We start from the raw sequence: 13,766 nt of genomic DNA, 5'->3' as shown, positions 1-13,766 counted from the left end.
AGGCTTCCACTGCAGGGAGCACAGGTTTGATCCCTCGGGGAACTAAAATCCCGCAAACCGTGTGGTACAGCCAAAAAAAAGGTTGAAAACTAAAGCACTTGTTTGAGAGGAGGAAAAAAATTAGATAGAAATTGTAGAATAAAAAAATGAGATCAGGGACTTCCCTGGTGGCGCAGTGGTTAAGAATCCGCCTGCCAGTGCAGGAAACACGTGTTAGAGCCCTGGTCCAGGAAGATCCCACATGCCGCGGAGCAACTAAGCCCGTGCGCCACAGCTACCGAGCCTGCGCTCTAGAGCCCGTGAGCCACAACTACTGAGCCTGCGTGGTGCAACTGCTGAAGCCTGCGCGCCTAGAGCCTGTGCTCTGCAACAAGAGAAGCCACAGCAATAAGAAACCCACGCACCGTAACGAAGAGCAGCCCCGCTCGCCGCAACTAGAGAAAGCCCATGCACTGCAACAGAGACCCAACGCAGCCAAAAATCAATCAATCAATCAATCAATCAATAAAATGAGATCAGAGTATCAGCCTGGGAGGTCCAAAGAAAGAATAGAAAAGAAAAAATTGAGAAAACTTCTCAGGACTGACAAAGATGAGCCTCTAGCTGGAAGGGGCCAGTGGAGAATGACAAAAACCCATCAAAACACCTTTGCACATTTTGATAATACCAGAGATAAATAACTAAAATATTCCACAGGGAAAAAGGTATGTCACAGGTAATGTACTGGGAAACAGAATAGAGACTGGAACCTAGAACTGGAATATTGTAAATCCTCAGTGAAAATGATCTCTAATCTAGAATTTTATGCCTAGAAAAAAATATCAAGTGAAAGTATGGTTTTTTTTTCCCCTTTCATTGACTATCCAGGCAAACTTTCAAGAGGAAGAGCAGAATTAATTCATTTGCAAACGTGTTCCATCAAAACTAGAATACATGGGATTTAAAAATAGGAGTTCTATCACAGAAAAGACACTAGTCCAAACTGTAGCAGAAAGATGGAAGGGTCAGGAACTAACGAATTATCTGATTATCCACACAGGTTTCCTCATGTGGAAAAAGAGAAAAAAGCATTTTACAGAGTTGTTGGCAAGTGTGAAGAAGCCTTCAAGTTTTGAAGAAAGCCAAGTAAATATAAATATGAGGAAAGTTACTCCAGAAAAATAAAAAAGTGGTACATCACATGGTTCAGCAGTCAACAATATTTTACATAGACATAATAATGAAAACACGTAATATGCATATAACCAAAAATTCTCAAATAACTACATCGAGAGGGCTATAGAGGAAATAATGCAGGTGGGGGGGCAGTATTGGATATAAGAACTAAAGTGCTCAAACACCTTAATGGAAATAGACAAAGGGAATGAATTAAGAGTTAATAGCATATATGTAATATTTAGATACAAGGCGATAAAGAGTAAAGTGGTTGGCTCTGGAAAAATTAACTTGGGGTAGATGGCATGCTGGGAGACTGCGTTTATAAGTCTTTTAGTACTACTTCTTTATGCATGCATTATTTCCATGTTAATATATAAATTAATTAAATCATCAATTTATTTAAAATATGAAAGAAGCATCTAGGACATTTAAATAAGTCTGAACTCTATAGCAAATAATTAATTTCATGATTCTATTTTCCAAAGTGGAGTTTAGTTAAAAAAAAAAAAAAAAGAAGTACTTGGAAAAGTAGTGATTTTAAGGAAATGAAACACTGAAGAGGGAAAGGAAGTCTTATTTTTTGCAGTTTATTTCATGAGCTACACTGATAACTTGAGGAAAGACACTGGCAGAAGCTCACCAAATTATTTGGAAGAAAATGAGCCCAGGGACCCAGCTGTGCTAGCAGACTGTACTGGGTACATGAGGTTTAGTGTGTATAACAGCAGGAAGGTCACCAAGTGAGGAAGAGTATACAGGCTCTCACACTTTGAGTAACTTTACACCTGTTTCTTAACTTCTCTGAGCCTCAGTTTCTTGGCCTACAGAGATATAGAAGATGATTATGTCATAGTATGACCTTTCCCCCATAGGTGGACATCACTTGTGTATATGTATATGCAATGCTGTGAACACATACGTTTTAAAGGGATAAACTGATCCGAGAATAAACTGCATTGCTAGAGAAAGCTACCTGCTAACCTCAACAGAAAATTGTTTTCCATTACTGGAACACAGGATAGCAGTTTATAGCTTTCAAGCTTTAATTTGTAATAGTAACATACTGTTTAATTTCTTACATTTATCACTAAAATTCACAGACCAAGGTCAATGCAAAACACACAAATTTTAATAAAAACAAATTTAAATCTTTATCAGTAATTCCCTATAAAACAATTTAAGGAATCTGCTTAATATAAAAGTTAAAAAAACAAAAACCAAAAAACAACTCAAGGACCTACCAACCATTAAATCCTATGTAGAGACCCAAGTCCATCAAAGCAGCTGCTGCTTCCTTGCTACCGTCAAATGAATGCACCTAAGGACATGAAGGCATAATTTTATTATAATAATTACTTTTCTTTAAAATTCTAAATAACATTAATAGGACTTTCTAAGCAAAAATATAAACGCAGTAGGGGTTTTTTGAACATGGGGTTTCAAATGTGGCCCCTACAATTTTTATTTTCAAATCAAATTTCACAATTATAACCTGTCATCATCTCCAATGTGATGAGGCAAGAAGGAGATGGCTGCCTAGAATTTCTGTCTGTGGCTGTGCTGAGGTCTCTGCACCAGCACTACTGCTGTACCTCCAGGAAAGGGGACTGGAGGAGAGAGCCACATTCTAGGCAAAAGCATGAGGAAAAGGTAAAATGTTACAAGACTATTTTAAAAATATTTTTAAATGTTCAATTTTTCTGTTAGAGGATACTTTTTTTTTTCTAGAAGAGAAGTGAATTTTAAGAGAAAAATTTAAGATCTATAAAGAGATTGTAAGAACATCACTAAGAAACTATAAATTGTTATACAGTCAATAATATCAGCTCAGCAAGCAAAAAGGATTGAGATGGAATTTTCCTCCTTCAAAGATAAAGAAGTTAAAGCAAAATTTCTCACACTTCAGATGTATTTATGTAATCAAAACAGTAAGTGACAAGACTCCTTTAAACACACCTAACAAGTGAAGTCATGTTAACATAGCATCCAGAGAGTCTGAATACACTGTGGGTAACATGTTTCTCAAAAATAACTGTTACACAGCTGCTCAAAAGGGTTTGTTCTTCCCCTCAGCACTTCCAGCTGACTAGAAAGAAAACGTAGCCTCCATCAATGTAAGATAATTTTAAATATGACCCTCATAAACCATTTTAGAAAATTAGTTATTAATTCTTTATTTGGCAATTTTTTTTTGATAAAAGTCAAACATTTAGGTTGGATTTGTTGCTGTTAATTTTTTTAAACTACAGCTGACCCTTTAACAACACAGGCCTGAACTGAGAAAGTCCACTTACATGTGGATAACAGCTTTTTTGCAAGAGACCAGAGTCTCTCCTAAAATTACATGTGAAAATTGTACATATGAGCATTTTTCTGAGGCAGATTTTCAAAGGAGTCCATGATCAAAAAAAAAAAAAATTAAAAATCACTGCTATGGATACCCAAGCTAAGTGATAGACAGATAATATTTATGGACCTTTCTCAAGACTAATGACTGAAATGACCATAGAGAAGTGTTTTGAGCAGAAGCAAACTACAGAAATGAGACTGTGTCTCTAATCAGAGTGGTAATAGTAAATAAATACAGTTGACAAGAAATTAGGATGGCAAACCTGAAAAGAGTGCTAAAATATTTTAAAATATTATTAAATTTCATTTATATTTTGCTCAAAATTTAAATTGAAGAACATTAAAGAACGGCTGATGGAAGAAGCAGAGAAAAAGAAGATCATGCAGACTATTACAATGTGCAGGACTAAATTCACGGGGTTTTCTTGTGAACAGAATTCTGTACTCATTCTTGTACTCTGAAAAAGGAAATGTAACTAAAATAGTATGGTTTATGTTTGTACCATATCTCATCTATAGATTCAACAGTAAATTTATATGCCCTTCAAAGAAGAGAGAGCAGAACCTTAGTAACTTTACTGCTGGCATCTGAATCGCTTTATAGAGGCCAACATCATTTATTAAAAGCAGTTTCTATACTTACCACTCCACCTACACACCGATCTCTATTCCTTCTCATTATGTCTGTGTAAAACAGAAACAACTTTTAGCAAATAGCTTGATTTCTGCAAATTCTTAAATTTTAAATGAGATTTTAGCTTTAACTCACCCAAAAATTCAGCATGTGAGTTCCGACAATGAAGAAACATTGGTAATTTTGTTTGTTCTGACAGTTCAAACTGTTTTTCAAAATATCTGCAAAATGGAAAAAAATTTTTATTTTAGCATGAGAAAAATAATTGTCAAATGATTTTTTTTTTTTAAGTTAAAGGGCTTTTATTCTCTAGAAATGACAGAACAGAAATAGTGAATTCAGGCATTTAAAACACATCAGGCCTAGCCGAAAACTTTTATAAAAACTTCCTGAAAGGGTTACTTCATTTTCTGGGATTATAAAATTATTTTCAGAAATGTTTGTTAGTTTTTCCATTGTAACTGCCAGGTAAATTAGGTAGCAGTTTAGTTTACCATTGATCGCTAGAAGTAAAGAGCTGTAAGGTTTAAGTTTACAGTGATGGAGACTGTTCCCCCAAATAATTACTTTTAACTAGCTTTCTGACTAAATCCCAACAGATGAAGTGGACACCCTCCTTTCACCCGTGGGATCCCTTCCCCGAAGCATGTGTTGGTGGCTGAAAAGACAGGGCCAGCCCCTTGTCCCGAGAGCTGGCTGACCACCACCAGTGGGAATCAACTCACTCCAGTGAGAAGCCAGGCTTTATACTCAGTGTTTTCCATGTGCTGTTATACAAGGAGTTATTGCCACTGAGCAAAAAGAAGGGTTCCCTTAAAAACTAAACACAAAGAATTTATGAAACAAATGAGCACAAAAACTGAAATACTCTTTTTCAGAAAAATGAAAATTACATGATAAAATGGCAGTCCTGAACATTTTAGAGTACTTTATAAAAAGGTTAAGTGCCTTATACCATTGTCTCATCTAATCCTCAAAATAACCTTAGGATAGATAGGACAAGAGCTGGTGTCAGAGGGGTGTAAGACCTTGTCCAAGATCACAACACACAAGAGGCTTTCAAGAAGCCTCTTCCTGGTCCCAGCATTTAAGGACAGTATCCAGAGGACATGACAGGGTGGGAGTTCTGTGTGTCTTTTCATTTCAGCAGTGTTCCCTCTTGTTCTCATTAATGGTCATGTAGTTTAAGCTAAACCACGAGTTACAGACAATAGGTGTCATATTATTTTCTTAAGGCGTTTACCTCTTCTAGGCCCCCAATTTGGGGGAACAATTTCTCCGTGTATAACTTAAAATCTCTTTTGCTATGTTTTCCTATATCTTGTCTCCTTGAAGTGCCAGACAACTATTTTCCTAAGAGTACCCCCTTTGTAAAACTCTTGAAAATGCTACATTTTAAAATTAGAAATAGAAATGTACTTCTCAAAGAAACAGTCATCCTAAAATTGGTGGTCTATGTCTTTATTATCCAATTTTTTTTTTTCAGATTCTGCTGGACTAGAATAAGCACAAATATTTTTAGTTAGCATGGTGCTGAAACTTCACAGTGTAGGAAATATAAATGAACACTTGGAAAAAAATATTTTAATAATTACTACTGGTCACTATTTCCATAACCTCTAAAGTAATTCAAATGTCAGCAATTAAGTGTTCTCCAGTCATTATGTAAACTTTACTCTGTATTTGGCTTCTGGCTACACATAGTCACACAACCAAGCCACAGATTTACAGAATCTAATGATCAGCTTGGAAATAAGCCTTCCTATCGCAGAGTAGGCAAAAGTACAATTTATGAAAATAACAGATGCCCAAGCAACGTGCTTACAGAATTTTATATAATATGAGAAAAGAAAGGTCGACGTGCTCAAGCCAGCTAGGTATCATAAGAAAACCACGTGGTAAAAAATCATTCCCAATAATACAAATTGAGGATAATTGGTACTTAACATCAAATGACTAGGGTCTTTAAAGAAAAAACAACCCACTATGGTAACTAGGAATAACAACAGAAGCTAAAGGGCAGGAAGTGGCACCTACTTTTTTTTTAACTCAGGTTTTTTTAAAAAAATATTTATTGATTATTATTTGTCTATCTATTTATGGCTGCATTGGGTCGTTGTTGCTGCACACAGACTCTCTCTAGTTGCGGTGAGCGGGGGCTACTCTTTGTTGCGGTGCGCGGACTTCTCACCGCGGTGGCTTCTCCTGCGGCAGAACAAGGGCTCTAGGCACGCGGGCTTCAGTAGTTGTGGCACTCGGGCTCGGTAGTTGTGGCACACTGGCTTAGTTGCTCTGAGGCATGTGGGAATTTCCTGGACCAGGGCTTGAACCCGTGTCCCCTGCATTGGCTGGTGGATTCTTCACCACTGCGCCACCAGGGAAGTCCAGTGGCACCTATTAAGAGACTTCTCTGCTTCTTTTAAGATTTTTTAAAATTCATAAATGAGAATCATTCTTTGAGTTAGATTTGCTCATTTTAGCAAAGCTGTAATTTGCTTCTGATTGTAAATATTACTGCTTCTTACATTTTAGGGTCAACAATAGCTAAGGACAAGGGCTTGAAAAGTTCAACTTCAGAGTACCAGCTCTTATTACAGGCATACCTTGTTTTACTGAGCTTCTTGGATACTGTTTTTTTGTTTGTTTGTTTTTACAAATTGAAGATCTGTGGCAACTCTACATGAAGCAAGTCTATCGGTGCCATTTTTCCAACAGCATTCGCTCACTTTGTGTCTCTGTGTCACGTTTTGGCAATTCTTGGAATACTTCAAACTTTTTCATTATTGCATTTGTATTGTATTATTGTATTTTCATTACTGTATCTGAACCTTGCCCATACCAGACAGCGAACTTAACAAACATTCTGTGTGTTCTGACCTACCAGCGTGTTCCCTGGTCTCTCTTCCTCTCCTTGGGCCTCTCTATTCCCTGAGACACAACAGCCTTGAAATTAAGCCAACTAATAACGCTACAATGAATGGCCTCTAAGTGTTCAAGTTAAAGGAAGCGTTTCATGTCTCACACTTTAAATCAAAAGCTAGAAATGTTTACGCTTAGTGAGGAAGGCATGTTTAAAGCCAAGACAGGCCAAAAACTAGGCCTCTTGAGCCAGTCAGCCAAGTTGTGAATGCAAAGTTAAAGTTCCTAAACAAAATTCAAAGTGCTACTCCCGTGAACACACAAATAATAAGAAAGCAAAACAGCCTTATGGAGAAAGTTTTAGTAGTTTAGATATGAGATCAAACCAGCCACAACATTCCCTTGAGCCAAAGCCTGATCCAGAGCAAGGCCCTAATTAACTTCGATTCTGTGAAGGCTGAGAGAGGTGAGGAAGCTGCAGAAGATAAGTTTGAAGCCATCAGAGGTTGGTTCATGAGGTTTAAGGAAAGAAGCCATCTTCATAACATAAACGTGCAAGGCGAAGCAGCAAGTGCTGATGCAGAAGCTGCAGCAAGGTATCCAGAAGATCTACTGAAGATAATGAATGAAGGTCGCTACACCAAACAATGGATTTTCAATGTAGATGGAACAGCCTTAAGTTGAAAAAAGATACCACCTAGGACTTGCACAGCTAGAGAGAAGTCAATGCCTGGCTTCAAAGGACAGGCTGACTCTCTTGTTAGGGGCTAATGCAACTGGTGACTTTAAGTTGAAGCCTATGCTCATCTACCAACCTGAAAATCCTAGAACCCTTAAGAATTATGCTAAATCTACTCTGCCTGTGCTCTATAAATGGAATAACAAAAGCCTGGATGACAGAACATCTGTTTACAACATGGTTTACTGAATATTTTAAGCATACTGTTGAGACTTAATGCTCAGAAAAAAAGATTCCTTTCAAAATATTACTGTTCATTGACAATGCACCCATTCATCCAAGAGTTCTGATGGGGTGTACAATGAGATTCATGTTGTTGTCATGCCTGCTAACACAACATTCATTCTGCAGCCCATGGATCAAGGAGTAATGTTTACTTTCTAGTCTTATTATTTAAGAAAAACATTTTTTAAGGTTATAGCTGCCACAGATGATGGATCTGGGCAAAGTAAATTGAAAACCTGGAAAGTATTCACCATTCTAGATGCCATTAAGAACATTCGTGATTCGTGGGAAAAGGTCAAAATATCAACATTAACAGTAGTTTGGAAGAAGTTGATTTCAGCACTCATAGATGACTTTGAGGGTTTACGACTTGAGTGGAGAAAGTAACTGCAGATGTGATGGAAACAGCAAGAGAACTAGAATTAGAAGTGGAGCCTGAAGATGGGACTGAATTGCTGCAATCTCATGATAAAACTTTAATGAATGAGAAGTTTCTTTTTATTGATGAGCAGAGAAAGTGGTTTCTTGAAATGGAATCTACTCCTGGTGAAGATACTGTGAAGACTGTTGAAATGACATGACATAAACTCAGTTGATGAAGCAGTGGCAGGGTTTGAGAGGACTGACTCCAATTTTGAAAGAAGTTCTACTGCGGGTAAAATGCTATCAAACATCATCGCGGGCTACCGAGAAATAGTTCGTGATACAAAGAGTCAATCGATGCAGCAAACTTCACTGCTGTCTTATCTTAAGAAACTGCCGCAGCCAGCCCAGCCTTCAGCACCACCACCCTGATCAGTCAGCAGCCATCAACACTGAGGCAAGACCCTCCACCAGCACAAAGACTGACTCGCTGAAGTTTCAGATGATGGTTAGCACTTTTTTAGCAATACAGTATTTTTAAATTAAAGTCTGTACATTGTTTTTTTACACATAATCCTATTACACACTTAACAGACTACAGTATAGCGTAAACATAACTTTTATATGCGCTGGGAAACCAAAACATTCCCGTGACTTGCTTTACTGTGATGGTCTGGAACTGAACCCCCAATATCTCAGAGGAATGCCTGTAACTTGGATTGAGGCAAATCCAGAAGACCCAAAGCGTTCCAGCAGGACACCTGAACCCAGTGTTACTCCCTCCTCTAAGCCAGAGGAGAGACTGAGGCACTCCTTGCCATCATCTCTGAGGTTTCCTAAATCCGCAAATGATTATTTTGAAATTTTGTCTGATGTCTGATTTTAAAAAAAGACCTGCACAGTATTAACCCCAAGAAAAATGCCCAAAGCAAATGCCTCCCACTCAAGTGAACAGAACTCTAACTTGCAACAAGGAAAGGAGTGTAGTAGCACCAGGCAGAGAAACTGAAAATACAGGGTATGCCTAAAGGCTAACCTTTCCATAACTAAATCAGGTCTTTTCCTTGTCTTCTTGCTTTTCTTCTCTTTTTGCTCTTTAAAAAGCACTTTTCAAAAATCCCAAACAGAAACTATAGCCAGTAGCTTCCTTTAAGTTGGCAGTATTTCTAAAAATAATACAACAGCCACAATTTATGGAGCTGACTCTGTGCCGGGCATGGCACAATGGCCCTTACATACTAAATGTTAAGAAAGGCAGGCAGTATTATCCCCATTTTAAAGATGAGGAAATTGAGATTTACAAGGGAATATATAGGTACCAAAAGGCAGTTATGATTCAAACCTAAAGATCTGTTGATTCCAAAGGTCTTTAAATACTATGTTATCTACTGCCTTTACTTACCATTATTTTTCAGATACTTTGTCTACTGCACAGTAGTGGGTGTTTTTTTTTTTTTTTTTTGGTCTTGCCTCCTAATCCATTATACTAATTTATTTTCTATTTTTCTCATCTCACAGGTCTTTTTTTTGACTATATGTTTTTACTTAAAAAGTAAAACAAAAATGACAATCACACACTAGTTAATTGTTTCAGATGGACAACTGGCATATATAAGCACAGACCAAAATCTAAATTCTTTCAATAGACTCAACAGTAAAAGCTGAATTATAGGCTTTTTATCCATCATGCTCTACAGGAATCAAAAAGACACTTTCCTTATTATTAAAAATTCAGTGCACATTTATGATGTGCTAAGAGTACCGTGCTAGGTGCCATAGGAACTGGAACATGAGGAAGACTTGGTCTGTGCCTTTGAAGAACTCAGAGACACTAGTTTGTTGTGGGAGTGGAAGTGGTAACACAAACACACTTTTATTACAAAGTGAGAAATGCTGAAACAAGTACAGAGTGCTGTGTGGCAGAGAATAGGGGTGATGCTGTTAGTATGTGCTATAGGAAAGGAGGGAGCAAAGGTAGAAGACATGGGTATATGTTTCCATAACAACAATCCAAATGCAATTACTACTGGTTTGTCATTTTTTTACTCACTAAGTCATTTGATGATCTATAATAAAATGAAATTTCAAAACTAACTGCCCATCTATTCAAAATTTCTACTGTACTTTAATTCGTCCTTAGCTTTACCTGTTCTGGAAGAGGCCTAGGTCACATCCCGTCACCTTAGCAAAGCGTTCTGACTCCCCCAGAAAGTGAGTCTTTCCCTCTGCTGTTCACATACCTTTCTGATAGCACTTTCCAACCTATTTTAATTATTTATGTCCTCTCTTATCTGTCGAGGCACTTATTCTTCTTTGTATCAGACTGAGGAGACACTTGGTAATCATTCACTTAATCAATGGGGTTCAACTCTATTACAGATCAACATCTGGACAAGTGGCACGTGTGCTGAAGCATAAACTATATACTGCTATATATAAATCGCTTTAAGTTCTGATCTGAAGATGACAGAGCAGTAAAAGAGAGCTGATACTATCAATGTTTTCATTAAACACACACACAAATCAGGTTTAAAGTATTTAAGTTGCATTGTAGAATCAGTTTAAGTCATCTGGATGAAAAGTCATATGGAGGACTCTGCCACTGTCCTTCATGGTCACACCACACAATCTGTTTGCCTCATGAGGCTCATCTTGGCCAAAAACAGACATGAAAGCGGAGGAATGAAGATCTGTGGGCTTAACCGAAGAAGCTATTACAGCCAACTGTTTCTCTTTTTAAATGTGAATATGTGAACTTTTAAGGTTAAGTGAACTGACCTACATGATATTCGAGAGAGGTACAGAGATTTAATAATCCTGCCAGTAATCACGTGACTGTCCCTGAAAAACACGGCAAATAATATACTGCTAACTAAACAGCTCTGAAAGGTTCTATAACTGTGAAGCCTGAAAGGAAGAGTCCATAGAACATTACTCTAACCCATCCTGTGTCACTTGGTTATGATCCTTCAGGAATTCTGGACCCTGAAGTCCAGGGTACGACAGGCTCACCGGTCAATCTGCGCCTCACGGTAGGCACTTTCACCTGGACCAGTCACACTGGGATTGCGTGTGTGGGCAGGGGAGGCAGTGGAGGAAGTGCACTTCTGGCAGGTATGATTTTAAAAGTCCCTTCAGGCCATCAAGCACCGGCTTAATCAGATCATATGACAAAAAATGGTTAATTATTAAATATTATGAGAGCTAGATGGTATCTTGAGAGAATTTGATCCAGACTCCTCTTTCATGTATGAGAAACTAAGCAGGATGGAGGGTTGTTTATTCTTAAGTGGCTCTAGGATCAGATACTATACCTTATTCATAGTTTTATATACTATGAGCATACTATGAGTTCTCAGCAGTTTCTAGCACATATTACTCCATAAATATTTTCTGAATAGATGAATAACTAAATTAGCCTCCTTTAGAAACTCATTTTAATGTTTTACCATCTTGACAATTAATACACTGTTTTTGAAATTCAACAAAATGCTTATGTCTTAAATTAAGCCTATAACATAATTTTTCTTTTCAGCCTTCAACACTACCCACCAGTCTGGTGACAGGAGTTCCAACTAACAGCTACAGGCAATGGGTTATAAGAAGTCTCTGAGGCTTGTGAGCTTGGAGTTTTCTCAGAAGCCACCACTCCCAAGATGGATCCTATGAAAGGATTCTCAGGTTCCAAACTGATAATATCCAACGCCCAGCAACAGTAAAATATGCTTTTCTAGCTTTGGTGATTGATCCTATAATCTCTTTGCACTTATTATTAAACAAACAAAAATCGAAAGTCTATCATGTAAACTCATCCCTGTTTCTACCATTAAAATCAAGTTAAATGGTTAAACAATTAGGGAACTATATGCTTCCATACCTTATGAATTCCATTCAAGTATGCATGGAATCTGTTTCACTTAACTTTTAATATACGAAGGGAAAAACAAAAAAACCCTCACGCTTAATCTAACTACATTCTCGACTGATAAAATCTACTTAAAAATCGCCCTTAAGATTTTACAATACAGTAATTTCTAAAGACAACAAATTTCCTTACTTGAGCTGAGTACCTTTAGGACAAAACTGCAGTCGGTCAAAATCTTGAACAGATAAAAAAGAATCAATAATTACTCATGACTTGTACACAACAAATCAATTATTTTCAAACAAAGTCACTCTAACGGGATAAGTTGGCACTTACCAAGTCCACATTCCCCTATTGCTACAACTTTCCCCTTGTTGTTTTCAGCGAGATTTAGTAACTCCATCAAGTAAAGATCAGGGTTATTCTTTTCAAATTCATCACATCTTGTAGGATGACACCCAACTGTACTGAAAAACATATCTAGCACAAAATAATATCTTAGGATTATTTTCAAAATATTTTTTCATATTTATATTTAATATGCAAAAATGATATAATATCAAATAATTTCAACTGGTCAGTTTTTAATAATACCCATAAACTAGTCAAACTACCAGAATTGCACTGGGTTAATCACATAAGAATTTTTGGAATACTAACAAAGTAGGACATGAATATGAAAATTGCCTTAATGTACTGGTAAAAATAATTCAACTCTTCCAAAGTTTGGTATTTACTGAGGCTTTTGAATGGAAAATGAAAAAATTTCTCAGGTAATGACATTTCATTCTACAATTTTATCTTTAATACTCACTGTTCATGTGACTCAGCTTTCATGTATTAACAGTTAAAATGAATTCCTTTCCCTTAACAAGGGTAACAGAGGTGGAAGTAGGATTCATTTTTCTAATAGAAAATAAAGCTCACTTATTTGGAGGCTGTACTTTGGTATCTTAATTGTATGGAACACAAGTGTGAGGTTGAAAAGGGCTTAAGAAGCTTAAGGCTCTTGCAGCTGATGAACCCATGCGAGAGACCCGTTTGCCTTCCTCAGGCTCCCACGAATACGTTCATGCATAAAAGTAGCTTTTAAAGCAGTGAGGTAGCAGGCATATGCAGAGGAGTGGAAAAGGGTTGACAATGGAGATCCGAGAACTTTGAAAAGCATATCTGTTTGGGGAATAACAAGTATGCGAGATAATATTCTTATACACATCAAAAGCTTCTGGGAAGATGATTATTTTTATGACTTTAATCACTAAGAAAAAGTATCAGTGGATCCCGAAGAGAAGTATGCATTTTAGAAGGACTTCAATAAAAAACAGCTTTTAATGAATAAACCAGTATTTTGAAAAATAACATGGAATGCCTAATTCTTCAGTATCTAGCACATGACGTATGCTCCCTGCTGCTCCCCAGCAAAAAACAAACAAAAAAAAGGTTAGGTAAATGAATGCCAGATAAAGGAGGTGTTTTATGTAACTAGGATTCTTGTAGGAATCAACTCCCAAACTTTAGAGACTTTAAATAAATGCAAATATGTGAACATAAAGTGAGCATATGAGGGATTATAT

The 13,766-nt window shown here is 37.1% G+C and overlaps 2 protein-coding genes across 9 annotated transcripts in view; one reads left to right on the top strand and one right to left on the bottom strand.

Annotated features, from left to right (window-relative positions):
• RNF139 (ring finger protein 139) overlaps window positions 1–12,377 on the top strand; it is a 106,781-nt gene extending 94,404 nt beyond the window's left edge. For 2 of the 3 annotated variants that reach the window (XR_008619508.1, XR_008619506.1), the window contains exons 4-5: window positions 11,301–11,441; window positions 11,863–12,377. The gene's annotated coding sequence lies outside the window, so the exon portion shown is untranslated. The remainder of the gene's footprint in view (window positions 1–11,300; window positions 11,442–11,862) is intronic. The other variant, XR_008619507.1, reaches the window with a different exon arrangement.
• Window positions 1–13,766, bottom strand: part of TATDN1 (TatD DNase domain containing 1) — a 38,337-nt gene that overhangs the window by 8,651 nt on the left and 15,920 nt on the right. For all 6 annotated transcript variants that reach the window (XR_003683449.2, XM_007108815.4, XM_007108816.4 and 3 more), the window contains 5 exons: window positions 12,529–12,672; window positions 12,385–12,427; window positions 4,277–4,362; window positions 4,151–4,191; window positions 2,400–2,476 (listed from right to left, as the gene is read on the bottom strand). Coding sequence is in view for 5 of the 6 variants with exons in the window: in XM_007108815.4 (XP_007108877.2) it covers window positions 2,400–2,476; window positions 4,151–4,191; window positions 4,277–4,362; window positions 12,385–12,427; window positions 12,529–12,672 (391 nt within the window). In the remaining variant the exon portion in view is untranslated. The remainder of the gene's footprint in view (window positions 1–2,399; window positions 2,477–4,150; window positions 4,192–4,276; window positions 4,363–12,384; window positions 12,428–12,528; window positions 12,673–13,766) is intronic.

Source organism: Physeter macrocephalus, chromosome 15 (genome assembly GCF_002837175.3).
Source record: "Physeter macrocephalus isolate SW-GA chromosome 15, ASM283717v5, whole genome shotgun sequence".
In the NCBI taxonomy this organism is placed as follows: Eukaryota; Metazoa; Chordata; class Mammalia; order Artiodactyla; family Physeteridae; genus Physeter; species Physeter macrocephalus.
This window is presented reverse-complemented; position numbering and strand designations above follow the sequence as displayed.